Here is a 22133-nt window from a genome sequence, read left to right on the forward strand (position 1 = left end):
CCCGCCCGGGGCCGCCTCCCAGCCCTCCCCGCCGTGCCCAGGGCTGCCCACAGGTGCGGCCCGCTGCTGCGGCGGCGGCGGGCGGTGCGTGCCCGGCGGGGCTGTGGGCAGCGATCCTGCGCGGAACGCGGCGGCCGCCCCTCGGCAGCGGCGTGAGGGACGGCGCCTGCTCCTGAGTCAGCAGCGGCGAGGAGGAGGTGGCGGCACCTCCCGCCCTGCCCAGCCCGGCCCCGCTCCGGCCCCACGCCCGCTGCCGGCGCCCTGCACCCGCGGGAGGGAGCGAGGAGGGGCGGCGGGGCGGCGCCGGCTCCCGCCCTCCGCTAGGTAGGGTCGCCAGGAGATGGGATCGCCGCCGCGGCCTGGGCGAGGGTGGGGAAGGGGCGGAAAGCCCAGCCGGTGCTCCGGGCGAGGCGCTCCGCAGCTGAGCGCTGGGCGGCCGCCCTCGGCTCCCGGCAGGGCACAGCCCGGGCTCCGCGGGAAGCAGCTGGGAACGCTGGGCTGCAAGGCTGCGGGGCAGCGGCAGCGGTGAGCCGCCCGGTCTTCCAGGGAGTTCTCCTTCACTCCTTGACTCCCCCGTCTGCGTGAGGCAAAGTGTGTATTCTGTGCGACCTGTTAGGCCGGGAGCGTGGGGAGATACAACAGTGGGCTGCTTTGGGGAAACGAGTGTGCGTGTTGGCAGATAGATGCATTTATTTACGTATGAAGGATCAGTTTTGATAGCATATTTCCTAGGTATCCATGTGCATTTAGCTATGTGAATTCGAGATCAGAAATCATAGCTTTATGTTGTTCTCTGTGTGTGTGTATATATTGATATTTATATATCCGAGGAATGTAAGAATATTGCTCTCACGAAGCTGCCCTCCAGTCTTCTGTCAAAGTGTGTTTTTGTTACAGCCCAGACGTGTATTTATGTGCCTGCTGAGAATGGTGCTAATGTGTAGTATGTGAAAGGCTTTGTTAGACTGCATTCTGAGCAGTAGGACAGAGCTTAAACAGGAGAAAGTGCTATGTGTGATTTTTATATCACTGCAGTTTTGGGTGTTATCTGCATGATGGTTGCTATACAGAAACATTTCCATCCTTCTCCTGACCCCCTTCAAGCACCTATTGCAGAATAGTCAGATAGTTGAGGGAACAAAATGAAATGCAAACTGTTTTGCCCTCTGTTCCTCCCTTATCTGTTTATACTGCAGGAACACTCTCATGTTCCTCACACTGACTGCATGACAAGATAGTGCAGTTGATATATTAAACTCTTTGGGGTAGGTTCTCTATCTCTTTTTGCCTTTGCAATGTCTTGTAGTTGGAGACTGATCCTCAGCCACACAATTCTGAGAAATGTAAGTATCATGTAAGTATCCTTGTGCTTTACAAAATTTAACTGTTGCAGTTGATACTTCACAGTTAGACATTGTGTTGAGCCAAATTTGAATCTGTAGAAACCAGAGTTAATAGGTGATATTGTCTATGCTCATTTTGGTAACTTAGATGATGGGAGGTGAGCTGCTCAGCATGTTGTAGGTCTGAGTGGTGCAGGTAAGGTGAGAGTGGTGTGTACAAGCTTCTTGGGCTGATGCTTTTCCCTAAGCACAAGGCAGTGGAGAATGCAGTATAGCCTGGATTTTACATTGTTTAAGATAAGTGGAATCATGATCATGGTGGTTTGTCGAGGATGCTGTGCGCAGGGATTTCTTGCCCAGCTTAGTCTTTTCCCCACCATGTCCTTTGGGGAATACTGTGGTGGAGGCCTGAAGCAGTACTTCTGAAAACTTCAGATTCCACAGAGAACACATGCAACTATTAATCTGTTTCATCTTCACTAGCTGTGTATCAGTGAGCTGTAACAAACTGCATGAGGTGACAAAGTTTTGGTGACCTGGAGATGCTGTAGTTTGGTTGAGCTTTGCATTGTGTTGACCTCTCACCACTTTGGTTTTGGATGCTGTCTGAGCTGGCTGCTAATTTCAGTGGCATGAAGATGGAGGAGTTACCATGGGCAGGTTTCTGAACCTGCTAGTGAAATCTCCATCAGGAATGCTTTAAAAACAGTTTATTCTCTCTCCTACCCATGTGCAAAGACACAATATCTGTTTCAGGTGGAATCTTTCTAAACCTTCCCAGCTGTACTTTCTGCAATGTTGGAAAAGGCTTTCTGTGGGCTTCCACGCATACCAGTGGTACAGGTTTGCTTACAGATCTTTTATTTAGTGTGTGGGAAAGGTTTATGTATGCTAGTTTTGATATGTAAGTATGTGAAGTACTAAATGTATATCCTTAATGGAAGACCAGTGATTAAAGGTAGAGCTGTGAACAAGTGCTGCATATCCAGCAGTCTCCAATTTCAGGACAGTGGAGAAGGCAAAAACCATTGTAATGGATATTGTACCCATAGGGAGAAATCTTTCCTACTGTCAGGCTGTTAGCTTTCAATTTCTGCCACAAGGTATCTTTCTGTACAAATTTATAATCTAATTTAACAGCAGATATAGTTGCTTTTCCATTTAAGCATCTAATCTCTTCCTGAATGATGCCAGGGTATGACCACTTGAGTATTTTTCAGGGTGATGTGATTTTTTACTGAGCAGATTGGAATTGAGTCAGTCCAGTTGGTGATAATATAAATGTTGTAAGGCTAATGCCAGTTTTCAGGCTAGTTAACCTTGATGAAGAGACAGTTCAAAGGTTATTTCCTATCATAATGTATTTTCTTTGATAAATCTGTTCTCTGTACAGTTTGTTAATTGCTTTGCATGTTGCAAGGAGTTCCCCTCATAAAATACAGATGGATTTTAGAGAAGTAAAATGCACTCAGTTATCTGAGATTGGGCTCCAGAAGTTTGCATCTGAGGGGAGTCTGTGTGTGCACATGTGTTTTAGCTGTTTATTACAAGCAAGTGATTTCCTGAACAGCAGAGTTAATTAAAATTTCTGTAAAGTTGTGTATTGAGGTCAAAACCTGATTTTTTTCATTGTCTTTCCCTGTACCTCTGCATTTTTTTGCCACGCTGCTTCCTCTTTCCACAGACTGGACTGATTTCACAACACATGGGCTGCCATTTTCAATTATGGAAACTGGATGGCACATTGTATGAGGTTTGAGCCTAAAGATGTTCAAATTGCAGTTTTGTTTTCTCTGGCCTAGCTTATTTTACAAAAGTCATGAGAATTTAATTGCCTTCTGGTAATCAGTTCTTCTCTGGTTGAAATCAATGAATGGCTTAAAGGGTATATAAGTGAAAAAAATCTTTCAGACAAGATTTTTCTCTACAGGGCAGCAGACTAACAATGGGCATAAAAAGTTGCCTTTTTCATGTGGGTCAAAAGACTTCCCCGTGTCTAGAAATGGATTTGCAGCATCCAACTGCTCTAAAGCTCTTTTCTTGAAGGTGATAAAATAGCAAGACAAATGGAGAGAATGTTTGTGTACTTGATCTGAAAGACTGGGGCTTTTCTGGCTATCTGCTGTTGTATCCATGCCCCTTATGCAAGCTTTTTTCCTGCAGTGTGTGTTATTTTATCTCAGGCAGTCACTGAGTTCAGTACTCTAATCTCAGAAATGGTTAATTGATTTAGTTGATGTTAATACTTATATTTCTTGATCCAGTCTCTGCCAATCAATCTGTGTAAGCTTGGAAAGATTTCATAAACCAGATGCACCTCTAAGTCTGGTTTTATCACACCATAGCATGATACAAAAAACATTATCTAACATCCTAGTGCATCCATTTGACTTCAAGTGTCAGGCTGTCATTTCTCCTACTGTATGGTGCTTTGTTCATTAATGAAGATAGTATTTATCACCTGAAGGCCATAAATCAAAAAGCTTGAATCTCCTGTAAGGGAAATGGGTTCAGACAACTTCTACAGTAAAACTTAAATTTTACTGTAGTAGTTTTGCATTGTCTTTCTTCACAGTGTTTGCCTTGTGAGTGCTATTATTGCTAGAGTGTCAAAGTAAAATGTAGTCATTAATTTAAGTGCAACAAATTGCACTGGACAATAACATAGATGTTTTTGCAACTCTTTCTGTAGCTAGTGTTGCTTTGACTGAGGTTACTTATAAACTTGGGTTTTTTTGAGACACCCTCATTTTTTATGTGACAGCTGTCCTCTACATTTCAAAGATAGAAAGTGTCTGCCATTTCCTTTGAAGTGTGATCATCTCTGTATTCAGCACTTCTGAGATCAGTGTCTGGGGTTCCTGCATAGTATGTTTGAAAATTTGGTCACCAGTCTGCAAATACTAGTTTGATGCTTAGGTAGAGATCATGTTACAAGAACAGTAATTTTTCTTTTTTCTTTTTTTTTTTTTTTTTTTTTTTTTTTTTTTTTTTTTTTTTAAGTATTAGATACTGAATATCAGAATTAACAGTTGCAACAGTTGAAGTTATCATAAAAGAGATTATCTAAATCCTAGCACAGATTTAAATGTGGTCATGACTTTGCCCCATGAAGTTTTTCTTAAAAAAAAAAAAGGCAATATTTAAGGTCTTTACCAATCTATGAAAACCATGAATCTTGTGGGTTTAAATTGTGGGATTTTTCTCTTTGGTAGAGAGAGGGTTTTTTCCCTACTGAAGATTGAGACTTTTTCAGTAATTACTGTAGTTCAGGAAATGGCACTTTAAGAAAATTTGTCAAAATCCTAAGAACTGCAATTTAATAATGGCATTTTGAATCAATTAATTTTTCCTTTTAATTTGAGGATGTAGAATGTAAGTGGAAAAAAATTGCTCTTAGTTGCAGCTCAATGCTATAGCAAAGCTTTTCATAGCTTTAATATAGTCATTTTTGACCTCGAGCAAGTGCAAAATAAATACATTCTTGTGTTCTTTGCAATTATGTGATCCAGATTAAACTATCCATGTGAGAATCTTTCTTGCACCTCTCCTTTTAATTTCCTCAAGTTTCTCCGGAAGCATCAGCCTGCACTTGCAAATTGTCCCTGAGCTGCCCAGAGATGCCTCAGTACCAAGCTGGAGCCTGCTGTGCACTGCAGCCTGCTGTGTGTAATTGCTTTCTGCCAGAATGGCACTTGAAGGAACCTGGCAGTCGACTGAGACCACACAACTTTGTCACACAGGCCTTCAGTCAGCAGTTGGGCAGCAGAAAATTTGGAGTCTGCAAACTGAAGATGATTTCTACCATCTTCTCTGCAGTTGTACGTGTCTTTTTGGCAGGCAGTTTGCTAAATCTGATTTTGCTTTTTTCCATCCAAAGTTCAAAACAGATGTTATGTACACCCGTTGAATAGTTTTCTTCTGTCACCTGTTTTCCTGTTGGGAAAAAAGTATTTCAGTACTAGAAGATAGATAGATAGATAGATAGATAGATAGATAGATAGATAGATAGATAGATAGATAGATAGATTCATTCTGAACTACCCTTCGTGAAAGGCTAATGACAGGCTAGATGAAAATCCAGAGGATTATGCAAGGTTGCTTTACCTCCGCTGTGGAAGGCACAAGATACCATCTTATTCTTTCAAGCTCTTCCTTTATGGGTCTCACTTAATTTTCATCGTGGAGTACATGTTTGTAGATTGCCTCACTTATCAGTTCTCTCTGTCCTCTGTGTCCTTGTGAAAGTGGAAAACAAATGGAAACTGAGTATAATGGTATAGAGGAGCTGTCCAACAGTTTGACTGCCTTCTGAAGAGAGGTATTTTGATGTGTCTGGCCTGTTGAGGAAAGGCTCTCAGGTGTTTACTGATCTCACTCTGTGCTATTAATTTTCCTAAGGGTTAGTTTTTGATTAGCCTTCCCTCCTTGCTGGGCTGTATGACCTCAGGGCTATGCAAATGTCTGTATTGAAAATTAAGTAGTAACAATCATGAAACATGTCAATCCTGACACTAATTATGGTGTTTTTATACCTTAGCAGAGTAGCTCCACCATTCATTGGTGGGCTCAGAATATTTCCTTCCTTTTCAATAGCTCTTCACCCCATATACCCCTGCTAACCCTCTCAGCTTTAGCATTTCCACTATTGTTTGCACTCTCCACCCCAGTTGTAATGAAGGAAATGTTGTAGCAGATTTCCTGTGATCTTGTATAATAAAATTGCTCCTTCTGTGCAGCACTGCTCTTTACTCTTTGTCGGGCTGTTTGGTGTCACTTAGCAGTTGACAGAGCTGTGGTTACCAGTGGAGCTAGTTGAGCACATATCCAATCCAGCTGAACATGGGAGAACATATTCAGATATTCAGTTTGTTGTTCTATCACCGTTACCTTGCCGTTTGTGTCCTGGACCTGACTGAGGAAATTGATACAGAGTTTGGATGTAATACCAATCTAATGTCAGCCTTCACTAAGACCTGTGGGAGACCCTGTTAATAAAGCAGAGAGACATTTGCAATTATAGTTATACCCTGCAGCTATAATAACATTCCATCAGAAGTCATGGTTTTGTTTTCAAGTATAGATACAGTAGTTAGCAAATTGTGTGAGAGGAAGGTGACTTTGCACAGGTCATAAGCATTGATGACTCTGCAATACCTTCCATATCTGCTGAAGGGCTTGAAAATTATCTCCTTTATTTAGATGCCTAACTTGTGGCAGTTTTGATGATGTGTGTTCAGGCAACACATGTTATTGTTAGAAGTGCTAGTGGCTGCACGTGTCCTGAGTATTTCTCTCTGTTACTAGGGATAAATGCTACTGGCATGAAGTTTAATTTTCTTTCCTTCTGCAGTATTTATGCAATGTTAATGCTCAGCTATTAAGTAACTGTCTCAGGTACTAATGCAGGTACCATAACTTATAAAATAACTAATTTTAATTCTTCATGAGAGGTGGATTTCCTGAAGGATTGTTTTGTACTACATTTAATAGAAAGGCTGACAAATATGTGTGTATGTGTGTGTGTGTTTATGCATATAGACACTTTCATTAACTGTGGTTATGTGTTCATGTACTCAGCCAGGCTGCTTTATAAAGGAAATGCTGTCAGTTCAAAAATAGGGATTTGCTTTACTGTGGCTTGAGTTTTGGATGCTGTTTCAGTATTTCTTTTGATATGTTCCCTAGCTGTGCTGGTGACCAGAAGGGCAAGGAGGCAAGGACCTCCTGCCTGCCTTTCTCACTGCTGCCAGTGTGGCTGGGCCCGGTGTTCAGACCCCTCATTCTCCTGGAGGTTTCTGCTGCCAGGCAGTGCTCTCTGACTGCCTTCATGGCACCATTTGTCCCTGTCTCTGATTTTTTTGGCATGCAGGGATTCTGCTACACCTTCTGTGCAGCGCCAGCATACTACCTTATGCTCTCTTTGCAGTTCCACAGCTGAAGGATTTGAATGTATTCCCAGACACAGGTAATTCAGTCTGTACACGTTCTTGCTGCTAATGGCCCTGGCCTAATTATGTGTAGGAAGTGGCAATATAGTTCTGCTTGGCTGACCCCTTTCTCTCTCTATGGGAGAAAATTACTTGAGTCTGCCTTAAAGTTAAGGTGAACCAAAATGCAGAGTGAGATTTGACGTGGAGGAGAAGAGGAATATGGAGGTAATTCCTTTCCTTGGAAATCTGTTGTAGTTCATGTGTTAGCTAATAAAAGATGTGGTCCTGATCAGCAGCTGTGAATGTTTAAAAGGTCATGGAGTCAAAATGTTTGTATAGAGGGATCAGTTCAGACTTCTCTCTTATCCTGTTGCATTGAGAACTGTCAAAAGCTGCCAACTGGAACAGAAAAACATAGTTTTCAGGGTAAGGCAATATATGTATAATACATACCTGTTTTGACCATACCTGCTGCTCAAGGTTGCCATCCCTCTTCTAGCTAAGAGTGCAAGTCAGACTTGAACTTTTAAGAGCCAAGAAATGCCAAAGTAATTACCAGCAATGCTATCTGCTTGTGTTGTTATAAAAATAACAGGCTTTGTGTTATATGTGAAGGATAGAGATTCAGCTAGCAAAATAATCTTGTGGCCTTAGTTATTTTTAATTGCAGGGATCTCAGGGCTGGCCACCTTAAATTTTAAAATGTCTTGTGTTTGTGTGATGAAACTTGCACTTGTGTGGGACAGAAAAGTACCATGGGGAAGATAAGAGGAGCCTTGCATGCACACACTGCAGCACTGTTTGCTGTTTTAACAGTTTAAGGAGGCCCACAGTGTCTGGTAGCTTTGTTCTCATCTGTGGGTCAGAAGCTGTGCACTGAATTGTGACTGGGTGTGCTTTGTGTCTGAGCTTGATCCTAATATCAGGAAGCACAAGCTAGTGTTGCAGTGAATGTGAGCTCTTTTATTATGTGGAAATTAAACATCAATAGATGTGGAGCCACAATGGAGCATGGGAGGACACAGTGCTGCTTTTGTGCATTCACTGTATCCTCACATGATTTGTCCCATCAGGATTCAGTGAAGATTGTACATGTGGTCCAAAGTCTAGCATTTTGCAGCTTTGTTAAGTCATGTTTTCTTAATATAAATTATAAAAAAAGCCAAAACAAACAAAAAAACCCCTAAAAATTCACAAACAACAACATAAACCAAACAAAATCCAAACAAACAAACAAAACCCCAAAACAAACAACCAAATCCATGACCATTTGCTTCAGGAACTTTTGGTTCTGAACCTGGGACAAGTAACATTGAAAAAGTCTGGATAATTTGCACCATTTCTCAGTGTTTTTCTTAGTGTTGCTAAAATGTGGACTCTCATGTCAGTGTTGCTATTATGTGGACTCCTCAGGAAACTGTTCTATGGTAAAAAGAAGCTGCTACTTTACTCTTTTTTGTGACAGTGAGATTGTAAAGTTGGCCTTGCAGAGGAAAAGGCCTGTAAAATAAATAAAATATTTTTCTGCCTCTGGTTGTGGTTAATTTTTACCTTGTGATGTTCTGATACCAAGCCTGATACATTTTTCCTTAGGCTAAAGAACTAAAAGTCTCTCTTAGGCATCTGGTCCATTTGGCTGTTTCTGGGAATGGGTGAAGGTTACAGCAAATGCGCACTATCTCAGAAACGTTTATCTGCTGTAGTAAGTTCTTCTGCAAATTGTGATTTTTTTTTTGTGGCTAACAACTTTTCCAAGTCTACAAGGATTTCCATAGAAACAAGAAAAAGGCTGTATGGGAAATTGTGATCTTGCCATAATAATCTCTTCTATCCCTCAAGGATGAAGTATTTGGGGTTTGTGCTAATAAGATGGGGATATTTAGTAGGAACATAGCATAATTCTGCTACTCTGTTTTTTTCTCAAAATCCACAGGAACGTTTCAAAAACCACTGAAAGATGAAGCCTGTAAAAATTATATGCTCTGCACATCTCTTTGGTTTAGTTTGAGTGTCTGAAATAAAGCACCAAATAAAAATAATCACTTTGAGTAATGTGTTAGAATAAATGTACATGGGCAAGTGTATGCTGCTGGATTCAGCTTAAGGAAAGGCTAAAGAAGCCATCTCTTTTCAGCTGGAGATCCCTGTCTGCAAACCTGAGCTCTGGATAAATAGACTTTCTCATGGTGAGGGTGACCATATACAGGCAGACTGTCCAGGAAGGTTGTGGAGTCTCCATCTTCGGAGATACTGGATCTGTCTGGATGTGGTCCTTGAGAGCCAACTCCAGACTGCCTCCCATGAGGGGTGTGGATAAGGTATCTTACAGAAGTCCCTTCTAACCTCAACCATTCTGTGCATGGGTTGTGTTAATCTCCATGGTGTATTTCAGCATGAAATTAAGCAATTCCATTCGCTTCACCTTTGCAGTGAAATCAAAATACAAGGCTCCATGTTGTGAGACCTTCAGGACTGACACTTTCCTTCTTGTGCAAAAGTGCTTGTTTGTCTTCAGTTGCCAATCCTGTACCCTGACCCTGCTCAGTGGCTGCATAATTGGATCATTTAGAATGACTTGGCTTAAAGAAAATAAGAACTTTTGGTCTTTTTGTTTGCTACAAAACTGAATAAGGCTATAGTTGATGGAAGGACAGAGGAGCAGTTAGGTAATGCAAGAAAGCAAAAAATGGCCCTGTTGCTGAAAATTTTGTATCATAGAAGTAGTACCTGGAAGCATCCAGACAACCTTTTGGTCTTTCTCAGGTCAAGCCTTACTAAATTTGCTACAGAGGAGCACAGCTCCTCTGGCAGGAATTGCTTCCTGAGGGAACATCTAACTACAGATATTAAAATAGCGTCATCTTAGAAGCAGTATAATGTGTGTTTGTCTGGTATTTTGTTGTTTTGGGTTTATTTTTATTTTTTTTTTGTGATCAGAGATAATTTTTCTAATTGTGCAGCATAGGAATAGGTTGGGAGACCAGCTTACTCCTCACTAAGGCAGCTGCCTTAGGAAGGGGATTTTGTTTTATGTTGGATAGAGCAAAACAAGAAGTCAAGGATCAGGCTTTTGGAAAGTTAGTGAGAGTAAGAATAATGCAATATCTAATATCAGACTTCATTATTTGGAGATACTTACTGTGACATGGGATTTCTGATTTAGTGAAGCAATACAGAGTATGCTGAAATCACAATGCAAAATCCATTATACTTGGCAAAATGTAGCAGTGGCAATATGCAGTTTTACCTGAATACCAATATGATTCCCTTCACTGATTTCTATAATCCCAGCATCACAGTATCTTCTGTCAGTGGAATGGGACATGTGAGTTGAAGCTAGCTCAGGCCTATTGCTGTCTTTTAAATTTTTTTGTTAGTTGTTTAGATTTTATACTCTGTATCGGGTTAAGCGACCTGTTCTTGTTCACTTGGCTTGGGCTGGTCCAGCTTCCTCAGGGAGGCAGCCATATTCTTTAGTGAACTAACTGGAGGAATATTTATTCCATCAGTTGATCCACTCAGCTTTTGATAGAACTCCTAACATCTAAAACAAACATCTGCTCCATTTCGTCTTGAGATAAATACATGTCTTGCTTTGCAGAAGCTGTGGTCAGTCACAGAAGTGCAAGTTACAGATCAGAGTCCAGTTGTTTGTAGGACTTAAGAGACACGCCACCTATAAAGGATCCCTTTTCAGAGAGCAAAAGTCCAACTGCTGAGCTTCTAGGGTTTCTAATCTAGTTCAGTCAGCCCTGGCTTTTCTAAGTAACTTATTTTTCCTTTTGCAAGGGAAAAAACCTAGGCGGTTTTTCATCATATAAAATTATGTGTGGCAAGGAACCTGCCAAGAGCAGCCAGTTAGCAGCGTTTCTATCACATGTAGATATAGGCAGCTGAAATATGAAAGTCATGTAATGAATGTGTGCTACTCTGCCTTGAAAAGGGCTGTTCACTGAAAAAAAACGCTACCTGTGTTTTCATTTACAAAAGTGTCTCTTGGTCAAGCATCCATTTAGGATCCTTTATGTGGGGGGAGTTTGGCTAAACTGGTTTTTTTTGTTGCATGAGTCTTGCATGAGTAATGTTGCTTTGAACTATTCATTCCTTACATCTATTTGTTGCTTAGGATACCTTACTTGGAGAATTTAGTGTCCTGACAAAGAATGTCTGCTTGCATTGCCTTGATAGCTGGGAAAGAATAGCTTGAGCACTCAAAAGCTGACTTAACACTGCATGGATTTTAGCATGGAGAATGCTGTCTGTGCTTCCTTAGTTAAAAGTACCTGCTAGTTTGAAGTTACAGCTAAACCAGGGTCTGGATAACTGCAGACAGAGCATTTGTGGGGTTTGAGGTACTGGAGGCCAAGAGTGCAAATATTTCTGGGGTGTTTCTGTGTATCTAGAGAAAAAGATTTCCAGGTGGGTTACTTGTTCTGTATCTTCAACATGCCTGATCTACTATGTCATCCATCAAGAAGTCAGGAAGTAATGATAAAGCCTGCATGTCACCTGTCTATTGTCTTTAACTGTGACATTCTAATTAATTCTAATTCTAATGCTCACATCTGACCTAATTTTTCCTGTGCTGTCTGTTTCAGTGCTTGATGGCCACAGCAGGGCACTAAACAGTATTAGAAAAAAACCCCAGCATTAAGACCTATAACTCCCACACCACTGGCTGGAAGAGTGGTTTTCACTGCCTTCCTGGTGCAGCATGGCATTTGGACCTGGTGTACTCTGCCTGTTCCTGTGGACAATAACAGGTAGGAGTACTTCTCCTGTGTTTGAATCATCCAGACAGAACAAATGAATTTAATACTCCTGGAGTGTGTGTAGAGCTGTGAAATAAATATGAATAAGGCAAAAGTTGGGAAATCCTGTGATTCCTCAGTGCAAAAAGCTTTGGTAAGTTACAGCTTTGTAAGTTGCAATGGAGGAGGGCAGTTGTGAGTAGATGTTTGAAGCCAATTTCAGCAGGCTGTTTTGGGGGAGATACATGGGGCAAGAGTGGGTGGTGGGAGAGTTCAAAGAGTTTTCTCACTTTTTCACTTGCAGGTGAGCAATTGAAGAATAATGTGTTGCTTGCATTGTGAGCTACATTTTTGTTCTGAATTATCATAAGGTGGTTTATATATGAGTAGCATGAGTGCACTGGTTCACATCTCTCACCTCATCATACTCCCTACAAACATATCTATCCTTTCAAAAACGGGAAAGTCCTGTACATTTCTGTTTCAGCCACAGGAATAGGTAATTTATTTCCATAACCAGAAAGATGAAGAATGATAGTTGATACTGCTTCTGTCAGAGAGAGACTTAATCTAGTGCAGGTAGTTTGATATGATAACTGAAGAAAAATATATTAAGAAGTGGGGTTTATTTGCTTATAAAAATATTGTTTGAATTCTGTCTCTGCTGGTACTGGTAGTATCCATATTAGCAGAAATGGAGAAAATAATGCACTGCTGTCTGGCTCTTACTTCTTGTAGTATAAACAGAATGAGCTGTTTCATGAGAGAGAGACTTGATTAATTTGCTAAAGCTTAATTTGACTGCTGAATTTGGAAAAGTTGGATTAAAGGGGATAGATATTAGCCTACAGCTGAGGGGGGTAGTCATTACCTATGTCTGAACTTGTGGGTGGTGTTTGAGGTAATCATCAAGATCACCAAGAGGATCTCCTAGTGCCAAGCTTTTTGAAGAGAACATGGAGCTGAGTTTTTGGTTGCTGTAATGAAGAAGTGTGCTTTTTGTAAATAAATCCTCTCCTATGACATACTGAATACCTGCTGTAGGGTCTATACTAGCATCTTTAGGAAAAAAAAAACCCGCAGCAACTTCAGCAGAAGACAGTATTGTGCAGTAAATGCTGAAATTTGCCTGTAGAGAATGTCACAGTTTCATGCTTGTGATAATACTGTTAATTGTTAGCAGATTAGAACATCTTCCACATGCATATAGGAAGTTATCTGTTTTTAATTGCAAATTTCCTATGCTCTCTTGGCTTATCTGAGAACAAGACCATTGCTCTCAAAATGCTGGCTGTACTTCAAGCCTCTACCTGTATCTCAACTACCAGTTCATAGTGTTCAGAGGATAATATAACCTAATAGCTCATATTATTTTAGTAAAAATGTTAGTATTTATTTCCATCTCAGTAGTTTGCAGTATTTTTAATACAATTAATATTAATTTAAACTGGGAGGTTCCTTCTAATTTCCAGGATGTGTTTGCTACAATGTATCAGTAAATGCTTACCTCTTCTAAGTCAAAAGGGCTTCTTTTCAGTGCTGGCTTTAAGGTGAATTGACTGGTGCTCAGGAATTTGCCAGATGTTCATTCTGCAGGTTTTTTCTGCCCATGAGCTTGTGCTTTTAAAGGTTACCTTTTCTTTAAAAAACCTCAGGTTATCTCAACACTTGTTTTAATTTGAAATAAGGAGAAGACTGACTTAATATAGGAAAGAAAGGCTTGATACTCCATCACTGAGAGAAGAGAGAAACAGCCTCACTGATGAATAATGTTGGAAGGATATTGAAAAATATGCTCTGGTTCATTAAAAGAAATTGAGGTGGGCTGCTCTGTCCTGTTTAGGTGATGTTTGTTTAGTTTTATTTTGTGCATGATAGTTTTTGACTAATAGTGTTTTACTGCTTTTAATGAATGTGTAGGTTTACCTTTGCTGGCTGCTAGGCACACAGCAAATCACTCTATCACTTCCTTTTCTCAGAAAGATAGGAGAGAAAAATAAGATTAAAAACTCCATGGACTGAGATTGAGATTGAGACAGGTCATGTCTCGTTCATGTTCCAGTTACAGTCAAGAGCTGACAAAACTTGACTTAGTGAAATTTATTTAATTTATTGTCAATTAAGCAGAGCAGGATAATGAGAAGTAAGAACTACTATAAAAACACCTTGCCCTCACTTCTCCCATCTTTCTTTATTCAACTTTACTCCCAATTATTCTTTCTTCTTTCTTGAGCCAATGGGTCTTTCCCATAGGCTCACACTCTTCAAGAACTACACCACCTTTTCACATGAAGGTCCTTCAGGAACAAGCTGTTCCAGTGAGGATCCCCTGTGGGGTCACAGATCCTGCTGGAAAATGTGTTGTTGTGTGGAGTCCTCTTCATGGGCTTGGGGTTCAGGCCAGGAGCCTGCTCCAGCCTGGAGTTCAAGCAAGGCTTCACAACTTCCTTCAGGGCTTACCCACCTGGTTCAAGGTGGGCTCCTGCATGGGCTTTAGGGGTGGGTATCTGCTGCAATGTGGATCTCCATGGGCCACAGCAGCACAATGAAGCAGTGAATCACCATGGTTTTTACCACAGCTGTAGGAGAATCCCTGCACTGGCACTGGAGCACCTCCTACCCCTTCTTCAGTGACCTTGCTGTGTACAGGATGGCTTTTCTCACATTTTCTTACTCCTCTCTTCTGCCTGCTGCACTTGTGCCAGACTTTTTGCCTCTTTATAAAGCTTTATCACAGAGGAGCTGTGTTGAGCCACCATCCATTTGGCTCAACCTTAGCCAGTTGTGAGTCAGTCTTGTAACAGGTTCTGTCCTGACATGGGGCATTTTCTGGTGTCCTCTCACAAAGACATTCTGGCAGTCCATTTTCCCCCACCCCTACTACCAAGATGTGCCACATAAACCTGATTGATACAGATATCCATCACTGACTGACGTCCATGCCTCTCAGGAGGCTTGAGCTGAGTGTAGCAATGGGTATGAGTGGGTACCATGCCTCTGTCACTCAACATCTCATGCATTTTGGGTGATTCATTTCCAAAATCTCTGGATGCAGTTCCTAATTTATCCATATACATATTCCTTAGTGTGCTTATAGTCTTGTTTCAGTTTTTTGAATCCATTCATTGATGAAAGCAGCATATATTGAAATACATTTCAATTATTCTGGCCATTAATTAATGTTTTTTTGTTAAGGTATCAATTTCTTTTTTCTCTATGAGAAAGAGGAGACATTGTTTTCCAGCACAGAAAAGTGAGTTTACTTTGCAACTGGGAGTCCAGTATCTTGGAAGCAATTAAGTCTAGCTCTCATCTTGAGCAGGCATATTTAATTTGGCATATGATGCAGACCTTGCAAATACTGCTGTTAAAATGCATTTCTGCAAATATTATGAATAGCATTCTCGTGGCTGACTCTTGGTTTTGTCATATTGTGTGTGTGTGTTGTGTGCTTTGTTTTGAGATTAGCCACTCCAACAAAAATATAGACAGCAATTACCAGGTAATTGCAGTCATAGGTCTTGTGTCATCTGGTCTCCTGTTTTCAGATCCACATAGCCCAGATGTAGATTATATGACCTCCCATATTCCTTGATAGCCTTCACCAATGTCCTTTTCTTTACTCTAGCAGAAGGTGTTTCTAAATATATTACAAGCCCTCAATTTTCAACACGTTTCAGTACTACTGGTCTTGGATTTTGAAAAATATTAATACCCTTTTCTTCCTACGTGTCTAACATGTAAAGCCCAGGCCAGGAGTGTCAAGGAACACTTTATGATGTGGGTGTGCCTTTGAAATGACAGTGGAACCACTGCCCTGGGGTCGTGGTGCATTCTTTGTTACTTTTACTACCATGCCTAGATGTTCTAGTGTCCTGGTTCACACAGGTCTTTCCAGAGATACAGGATGGTGTGGTGCTTGATTATGATCTCTGAGATCTTAGTGAGTTACGCCATATGCCAGGTTAGTTCGCATTGTCCATGCCTCCATTGGAAGTGGTCTGGTATTTCCTTGTGGAGGGATGCAATAGTTGCGGCTGTGCATCTACCCTTTTTTTTTACTATTATCTTTTTTTTTCCTTCTTTTTAAATAGCACTTAGTTGGTTTATCAGCGACAAACAGGGACAATAGCAATTGATGGAATGAAAACAATACTTGGAAAGGATGATCAGACCCACTGAACTAATTATGATGCCTTGACAGATTCTGGACAAAAGAAGTGTGAAGACTGCTGTAAAGACCATAAAGGCTTTGCAGATCATTATTTGCAGATGTTTACTGTTGATAGCCTTTGTTATTGCATATGTATTTGTGTTTAAAGACCTGAGAGGCAGCCTCAGGGCAGCCTGAAGTAAAAGAATGAAAATGCTTTCATGGTGTGCAGAGATGTTAGCTGCTGCGAGGAACCAATGAAGTGACAGTTCAGATGTTGAAATGTTCAGATGTCAGTTCTACTACTTTTCTGGTTTCAAGGACAGTACCCTCTGTAGGGCATTACCAAAGCTGATTGAGTATAAGCCTTTTTCATAATTTATGATATGAAGTGTGCTTTGCAGGGGTTTATAGCTCTGCTGTGGAAATTATCTCTAGCTTGATAATTGGAATTTTAATTTCTCCTCTTAGATGATTGTATCTAAAATGAAAAACTTACTTTAATTTTGCTTCAAGAAACTTATCAAAATTGTTTCAGTGTGTTATAATGGTAGTAGGAAAAAACAAAACTTATTTTTTACTGATGCAATGTCTTTCATCTCAAAATTCACCAAGTGAGGTAAAAGTTACTTGAATAGATTTAAAAAAAGGTCACTAAGCCTAAAACCAGAATAGAACTAGTTTGCTGTTAAAAGACAGTAGATGGAGCATATGGCAAGAAAAAAGGGACAATCCTACTCTTCCTGTAGCAAGCTGATATAGGATCCTCTATGCTCAGGTAGTTGAGAGGCTTTTAGGCTGTGAGAGTAATGTGCTATGTGGGCTCACAATGTTGTGCTGCCAGCAAAAGGGTAATGGGATTCTGGTCAAATGTGACATTTCTTGGTGCAACGTTTGAATCTGAGCTTTTCTCTATTACTGTACATTTCCTCTTGCCATTTCCTTCTGCTTCTTCTTGCAGTGTTTGCTGCTAGGGAAAGCAAACAGAGTGATAGTTCTGCTGGGGTGATGAGCTGTGATGACCTAAGTGTTAGTACACGGTCAATTTTCTACTGACTGACTAAAGAAAAGAATACTTGCTGGCAAATCTTTCAAGTGCTCATGGCTGTGTGAGCACGGGGGAGAGAGACTCTTAGGTTTCCATGTTCACTTGCGGAATGGTCTCCAGCCAACTGCAACAGGGGGACAATTATATATCAGACTCAGAGCTGTGTTCCTGATGGGCTCCTGGCATCAATGGACTCATGCTCCAAGATGTGAAGGAGCAGAAGTGTGAAGCTCAAAGAAACGTGTGGATGTTCCCTCATTAAAGGAGTGAATCTCTTTAAAATGAAACTGTATTCCACACTGTGACTCTGTTAGGATTTTGGTAAGGGATACAGGTTGGGGTTTTTTTTAACGGTAACCATCTTGCCCACAACACCTGACTAGGTCTCTGGATATGTCAGTGTTGTCCTGCTGTAGATGTAACAGATTGCAGCTAAGAGGAAGGGAAACACTTTGCTTGCAGAAGTTTTAGGCTTTTGACTCATGTTCCAGAGGGTTTTGGGGGGTTTTAATAAAGGGAATCAGTCTTCCTATCGGTAACTTGAATGAGTTCTACTGAAACAGAATTTCATGATGCTGGGTTTTGCCATTAGTGGTTGGAGTAGAACAGAGGTTTAATACCTGAGATCAGTTTACTAAAATAAAATAGTTGTGCTATGATCTCACACAGTGGGTAGTACTGTGGCAGATACAAATGTTACTAAGTGACCTTTCATATTGCACACCTTCAGTAAATTTTCTGTAAATAAGACACCTTGCTATCTCTGAGTCCACTGCAGACTGGAGATGAGATGTAAGAGAATATGAAATTAGAGATCAGATCAAGTTCTCTCTAAGTACATCATACATATTTTTCATGTGAAGTGGACACACCCAGTATGAGGCCAAAAGAGCTTGATAAATTCATCCTTTCTTGCACACCTACTGCTACAATTCAACTTGTAATGCTAGATAAAGCAAGATGAAACTTCCATTGCTTTGGGATTTTTTTCTGCTCCTTGTTGGGATGAAACCTTCTCACATTTGCAAAAGCAGGTAGCCAAGATTTGTGGCTGGGTTGCGTACTTGGGGAGATCTAGGTTCAAAGTCATGTATCATCTTAGAAATATGCTGGACAAGTTTCTCTCTGTGGTTGAAAAAGCACCATGACTCTTGAGGGATGTTGACTCTGCAGTGTGATAACTGATGTGTCAAACTGAAAGTGGTGCAGTGAGATTTGAAGTTGATTGAGGACTTGAAGACTGGCCTCAGGATAGAGCTGTGGAATGTCCCAGTTGTGTAGGCCTGTCTCTTAAGCAAGAACTATTGGTCATTCTGTTCTGAGCAAATAAATAGTGAAACCTTCAGTTTGTTTTTTTCTTTTTTTTAACATACTCTTCACGTTCTGTTTCAGGAATACATTAAAGAGGGGGAGGGTGATGAAAACAGCCATCAAAAGAGCTTTTTGGCCCACATTAATAGTGCTGTTCCTAAAGTAGTCATTGTAATGATTTGTTACTGACCTGATATTACACATTTGCACAGAGTCATGTGTCTGTTTTCCCTTTTTAAAGGCCTGTTACACATCTCTCTACTGATTTATGGGATTAACTAAATGCATTTGAGCTGCAAAAAGACAGAATGGTTGAATGGGATGCCTGACTCCTATACTTCATTTTAACCCAGAGTTTTTCTGGCTCCCCTGTTCTAAGTTGTGCAGACAACTTAAACAAAAGACTTGTGATGGCAATTCTGAATCTCTGCCACCGTCTTATGTTCTTGGAGGGAAAAGGGAATGTAGAGAAAATGTTTATATGCAGTGTAACAGAAAAAAAAATGCAGAAATCTTGAGCGTCTTCTGGGTACAGATAAGGATACTTCATGTTTGGGCTGTATAAGAACAGGATAGGTTGTTTTAAGTGCACGTTTCCCTGGGTAGATTTTTTTCACTGAAAGTGTAAAGTGGAACAGTTGACAGCATCCTAGTTCTGTGTGAAGGAGCAGCTGCAGTCAGAAAAATGGTTCTTGAAGTTCTTATCCTTTTTGTCAGCTTCCTAATCAGCTATATTTTTGCATATCATCAATCTTCTTTAAAATTTGTTTCATTTCATGTTCTTCCTTACCCCACACAGCCAGCTCTGCAAAACCATCATATACCATCTTGCCCTCTCTGTCCCTCAGTATATCATGCAATTTTTTTGTTTGTTTGATTTGGGTTTGTTTGGGTTTTTTTGCATTGAACTAACCTACTTTGCAAGCTTTACATTCTTCCCAGGCAGTTTGACTCTGCACATATATTTTGATAGCTATATTCAGACCATGTATTGTGAAGGAGTGTGCTGCAGTTCAGCCCAGATAAGGTGGTGGGAACTGTAATGTGGCGCTGGAGAATCTCTGCATCTCATATTCTGACTTAACCCCTATTGCCAACCTATTCCTACTCCTTGATTTCATTTTTCCTATTGTGAATAATGAGGTAGAAAGCAAGGAAAATCAGCTTTGTCTTCCATTCCTGTATTAGCTCCACAGTGGGGGCACATTTGTTTCATTCATTGAGATTGCAATTCCAGTTGAAAACCAAAGAGAATAATTTTCTAGCTTTACTCAACTTTCTTGAAACATAATCAGATTTTAGGGAGAAGAATTATGAAGAGCAGTTATAATCAGGGAAAAAAACATCTAGAAAAGATGTTAAAAACTGACTGGAATATGTAATATGTTGATTCATGCTTTTTTTGACCATTTCACTCTCGTCTGTAATGTGCTATGAAAATAATTCCGATGTCATGTTAAAAAATTTCAGCGTTACTGGAAATGAAGAAAAGAGCTCCATACTGGAGCAAGCTCTTGGGTTTTCACATGAACTTGTGGGTAAAGCAGCAGAAGTTTAAGAAATTGATCCAGGTTTTATATTAAGATCAGTGAGTACGTTGGGGTGAGGAACTCTTCCTGACATTCAGATGAGATGGCAAATCTTTCTCCTATTTAGAGTTTTGCTCGCTTCTCTCTCAAGTGAAAAAATGAGGTTACAGCATCTTATTTGAGTTTTGTTTCTAAACATGTTTCTAAAGATCCCAGTAGGAACATGCTGCAGAAGTAATGAAGGTACCACATGGTTTTGGGTTTGGTTTTTTTGTTTGGTTTGGATTTTTTGGTGTTGTATTTTTTTTTATTCTCTGCTCTTTTCTTGTTTTTAAGTATTGGCAATTTGTTTTCATCTCTATGTATTTGAATTGTAGCACAGGAGTAAAAGTTACTTCTACAAAATATGTCAAGGTCCTACACTGAAAAATCCTCTAAAGTACAATTTTTACTGCAAAGGGACATGCTTAAAAAGGTAGTAATGATGTTAGTGAAAGGAAATGAGCTCTTCTAAACAGGATACCACGTGTCTCTATCTTGAAAGCTATTTACGGTTACAATAAACTCTGTTATCACTTGGATGTAGTGCTGTGCCTTACGTTGGTGGTGTTGTTGCAGGTTCCAGTTGTGAGCAGTGCAGAGAAGGAGCCACATACTCAGGTGCAGTAATATCTCCCAACTTAGAAACCACTAAAATCATGCGAGTTCCTCACGCTTTGTCCGTGTCCGACTGCATCGCGGCGTGCTGTGACCTCTCCGGTTGTGACTTGTCCTGGATGTTTGAACGGCGCTGTTACATTGTCAACTGCCAACACAAGGACAATTGTGAGCCTAAAAAAATTGAAACTGTAAAGTCCTACCTTACCTTTGTGCTGAGGCCTTCTCAGAGGCCAGCCTCACTGCTAGGGCTTGGCCAAGTGATCCCAAGCATGGTCCACTCTGTGGGACTCCAGAATGAGCCATCAGAGGAAGTGAGTAGCTTGAAGAAGCTGTCTCTGCTTGGCAAAGATCCCAGCCTTGAGGAGATACCTGAATATATTGATGATTATAAAGAGTTGGAGCAGGACCCCTTTCAGGTGGGCGTCAAACATGAGCAAAAGGATAATATGGATTATGCTGACTGGGGCCTGATAGTGGCAGGTGAAAATGGCTTCAACACTTCCACGGGTGATGATGGAGATAACCAGGAAGATTTTGCTGAAAAGAAAGGGGTGGCTGGGAAGGTGGAAAGCCTTCTGAATAAAAACAGCTCTGAACTGACTTCCGTCAATGAACACCCCACAGAGAGGTCGTCCCCTCCGGAGATTACACCACTCCCTGGGAAGACATTTGAAAGGGAAGCAGCAGTTCCACTCCTTTCACAACCTGAGGATGCTTTGCAAAAAGAGGTATGTTTGCCCCTAAGGAAGCAGGCTATGGTGAGGCTACTTGGCAATTATTTTAGTTTTCAAATCTTTTAAAATCTTAGGTTATTGCTTTATAATATTAAAACTCTCAAATGACTTACAGTTGTGTTACTGTGTAGAAGAGGCTGAAGGGAAGAGGATTGTCTTAAGAGACAGATGAATCACTAAAGGATTTTTTTTTTCATCAGATGATAAGGAGTAATGTTCCCTTTAGGGCACTATGAGGTTTCCTTGGAAGTGTACAAATTAGTGAACCTGGATCTGGTGTTATAGTGTTACAGTGTTCTTCACTTCTGACCCCTGGTGACTCCCTGGAAGAAGTTAGCAGAGCAGTACTGGTAGACCCTGTGGTATCCAAAGGCCAGAATCAGGGAACATAAGCTCTTCCATCAATAAAATTAGGCCTTCTTCATGGTTTCATGCTACTAATGCACAGTGGTGTTACAGGTGTAAGCGCTGAGTTAATTTTTATAATGCTTTTAAAACATGAGAAGGGCATGGAACTTAAGGAGGCATGATAGCAGTTTTGGGCCATGAGTGCAGCAGGTTAAAGTGGATAAGGTGTTTCTGTATTCAGAATCCTTGAGTCTGATAATTAGAAAAATAAGTTAATTATCTAAAATCCAATATGTAAGTCAATATAAGTGAGGTGCACCTGT

At 40.7% G+C, this 22133-nt stretch overlaps 1 protein-coding gene across 2 annotated transcripts in view; it reads left to right on the forward strand.

Annotated features, from left to right (window-relative positions):
* The first annotated feature begins 238 nt into the window (after window positions 1–238).
* The window catches only part of KIAA0319 (KIAA0319 ortholog), a 55367-nt gene continuing 33472 nt past the window's right edge, over window positions 239–22133 (forward strand). The window contains exons 1-4 of one of the 2 annotated variants that reach the window (XM_063159632.1): window positions 239–324; window positions 9411–9594; window positions 11875–12039; window positions 20687–21456. In XM_063159632.1, coding sequence (XP_063015702.1) covers window positions 11991–12039; window positions 20687–21456 — 819 coding nt within the window. In that variant the 5' untranslated portion in view covers window positions 239–324; window positions 9411–9594; window positions 11875–11990. The remainder of the gene's footprint in view (window positions 325–9410; window positions 9595–11874; window positions 12040–20686; window positions 21457–22133) is intronic. The other variant, XM_063159639.1, reaches the window with a different exon arrangement.

This window comes from Melospiza melodia, chromosome 1 (assembly GCF_035770615.1).
Source record: "Melospiza melodia melodia isolate bMelMel2 chromosome 1, bMelMel2.pri, whole genome shotgun sequence".
Taxonomy (NCBI): Eukaryota; Metazoa; Chordata; class Aves; order Passeriformes; family Passerellidae; genus Melospiza; species Melospiza melodia.